At 35.4% G+C, this 2,690-nt stretch overlaps 1 protein-coding gene across 1 annotated transcript; it reads right to left on the bottom strand.

Moving 5' to 3' along the window:
* Positions 1–485: 485 nt before the first annotated feature.
* Positions 486–1,475, bottom strand: LOC111473517. The gene is made up of 3 exons (XM_023119013.1): positions 1,088–1,475; positions 734–958; positions 486–688 (listed from the first exon to the last, which is right to left on the bottom strand). The coding sequence occupies exons 1-3, from the start codon at positions 1,473–1,475 to the stop codon at positions 486–488; spliced, it is 816 nt and encodes a 271-aa protein (XP_022974781.1).
* Positions 1,476–2,690: the final 1,215 nt, after the last annotated feature.

Raw genomic sequence — 2,690 nt, forward strand, 5'->3', positions numbered from 1 at the left:
CATCGTCGTCGATTACCTCCACCTCCGTGGATTTGTAATCAAAATTGGGGACGCATGCACTTGCTTGTCCTCCTCAAGCCATTCCTCCTTCATTACCACTTGTTGACTCTTGCAATTCGGAGGAAAATGTCGACGAAAAAACTGGCCGAAGGTTTCTTCGAAAGAAAAATAGCAGAAGTAAAAGGAGAGAGGGAAAGAGATTTTCTCCATACTCGATGTTTTATTTCTCTTCAGTTGAATTCTTTAAATAACAAATCTAATTACAAAAATAGAAAAACTAATTACAAAAAAAAGAAAAGTGGGTGAAGACTTCGCCCAAGTTTGCCAAAAATTGCAGCTAGAATTATGCTCTTTCATTGGCGTGAATTCAGAAGTTTTGAGACGTCAAAACATCCTAACTGAATAAGGAACATAACTTTTATTTAACAACCTTTATCCCTGAGTATTTTTAGGCTATTCATATGAAGATGTCCATATCTGAGATGCTATAATGTTGAGTCATCTTTCGTGCTAGCAGTAAAAGCAAAATTCTCCATGTTAGAAACATCTGGTCGAAACATCTTATTTGAAGTACTGACATTTTGAACTTTATGGCCTGATTTCTTATGTGTAATGACAGATGTGTTGTCATCAAATAGAACTGAATGTCCTCTAGTCATCAATTGTTCAACACTCAATAAATTGTACCCTAAATCAAGTAAAAATTGAACATTATCTAATTGTTTTATCTTACCATGACGGGTTTCAACTTTCACTGTATCTTTTCCTTCAACTTGCATCTCTTTTGTATTTCCAAGTTGCACCTTAATTTTTTGTGTCTCATCAAGCTCTTTGAATAAGGATTTGGTGCCTGTCATATGGTTCGAGCATCCGCTATCAACAAACCATAAGTCACCTTTTTTCGGATTAGTATCCATGTATGCCACAAACAACTTTTCTTCTTCTTCTTCATTCTCTGCTGCAAAATTCATTCGTTGATTTTTATACCAACAATTAGATTTTGTTTGCCCATGACTTCTACAATGGTAACATTGTATGACATTCCTTTGTTCATTGAATTGTCTCTATTCATCACTTCTCCATCTACCCCTGTTATCACGACCACCATGGAAGCTGCAAAATCCTTCTCTTCCACGACTTCTACCTCTACCTGCTAAATAAATATTTTCTCTTTTGTTGTTTTCATTGTTGGTTGTCTCCTTCACTTGTAGTGCCTTTTTTTTGTTCCTTTCTAATGATCTATTGATTCTTGCCTCATGAGCTTGAAACGAGCCCATCAGTTCATCAACTGAGAGTATGGATAGATCCTTAGCCTCTTCTATGGTAGCCACCACATGGTCAAACTTTGGAATCAAGCTTCTCAACACCTTTGCAACAATTGTTTCGTTTGAGATTTTTTCTCCATAGGTACGCATCTGACTGACTATTGCCATTGCTCTTGACAAAAAATCAGCAATTGATTTGCCATTCGTCATGAGTAGAGTTTTATAATCACGTCTTAGAGATTGCAATTTCACTGTTATGACCTTTGAATCTCCTAGAAACTTCTTATATAGAATTGACCATGCTTGCTTTGATGTGGTTGCTACTGCAATTCGTGAAAAGATAGTTTTGGCATCATTTTTCTTGGTTTCTCTTAGTCTCTCATTTTCTTCTATTGTGGGTTCTAATAGATCAACGAACCCGTGCTACACCAAGTCCCATAGTTCCTGCGATCTAAGCAAGGTTTTCATCTTAATCCACCACTCATATTTCTCACCATTAAGATTAGTAAACGATGCGGAGGAAGAAAAACCAACTACTACCATTTTTGTTTTATGAAGAAAATAATCACTCACCCTCGTGTTGAACGAACTTGGCTCTAATACCAAATTTGTTGGGAAAAGGGACAGTGAAAGAGATATGAAAAGATAAAATGGATCAAAGGTGCTTTATTATCGTTTTGTGACTCCATGCTTAAAGGGTTACACAATTCCAGTATTTATATGCTAATACGGCGTACTAGAAATAGTAAATTATGGAAATCTAGATAAATTCAAATCTACTAACAATCTTCTAAAATCTTGGTAGTTTGAATATTTGAATCATATCTCAACTGCTTTAAATCATATCTTCATTTTGAATACTTTGAATCATATCTCAACCACAGCAACTTCGTCATCCGTACAAGGGTACCTTACCTTTCCCTGCAAAATAAGAGTAGAACATGATTTGAGTATTTTATGATATATTTAGTAAGTAAACTCACTATTGGGATTGGAAAATGCAATTTTATGTAATCATGATTGAGACGAGTCCTTTATTTATCATCATGGCCTTGGTCTCACTTTCAAGTTCGGACTTAAATTGGATGCGAATTACTGTTCTACATACAACCCTTGCATGTCTGCATGAACTCCAAAGCGAGCTCGTATACATATCATTTGACCTAGCCTTCAACTAGTGTACCCTCACACCACAAAAAAACTTGACATAAATCATGGCATATACGTATGATGCAGATCATAACTTTGTTCTTTCATAAATAACTTTCATGAATAACATATTTTGTTTAACAGTATTTCATAACCCTAAACATGTTAACATGGTGTGTGTAGCACAACATAGAGAAGTATTATGTATCATAAAACAAAGTGCAACAACCCAAAGTAAGGATAAAACTAACTCAAGGAAACCAAGAGAATGATTTA

Source organism: Cucurbita maxima, unplaced genomic scaffold (assembly GCF_002738345.1).
Source record: "Cucurbita maxima cultivar Rimu unplaced genomic scaffold, Cmax_1.0 Cma_Scf00127, whole genome shotgun sequence".
Classification (NCBI taxonomy): Eukaryota; Viridiplantae; Streptophyta; class Magnoliopsida; order Cucurbitales; family Cucurbitaceae; genus Cucurbita; species Cucurbita maxima.

Excerpts from the sequence above, each read along its gene's own strand:
- LOC111473517 (XM_023119013.1), bottom strand. The coding sequence starts at position 1,475 with ATGACGAATGGCAAATCAATTGCTGATTTTTTGTCAAGAGCAATGGCA. Across the intron at positions 959-1,087 it reads TGGTGGTCGTGATAACAGGG|CAGAGAATGAAGAAGAAGAA; the intron begins GTAGATGGAGAA and ends TGAATTTTGCAG. Across the intron at positions 689-733 it reads GAAAGTTGAAACCCGTCATG|GGTACAATTTATTGAGTGTT; the intron begins GTAAGATAAAAC and ends TACTTGATTTAG.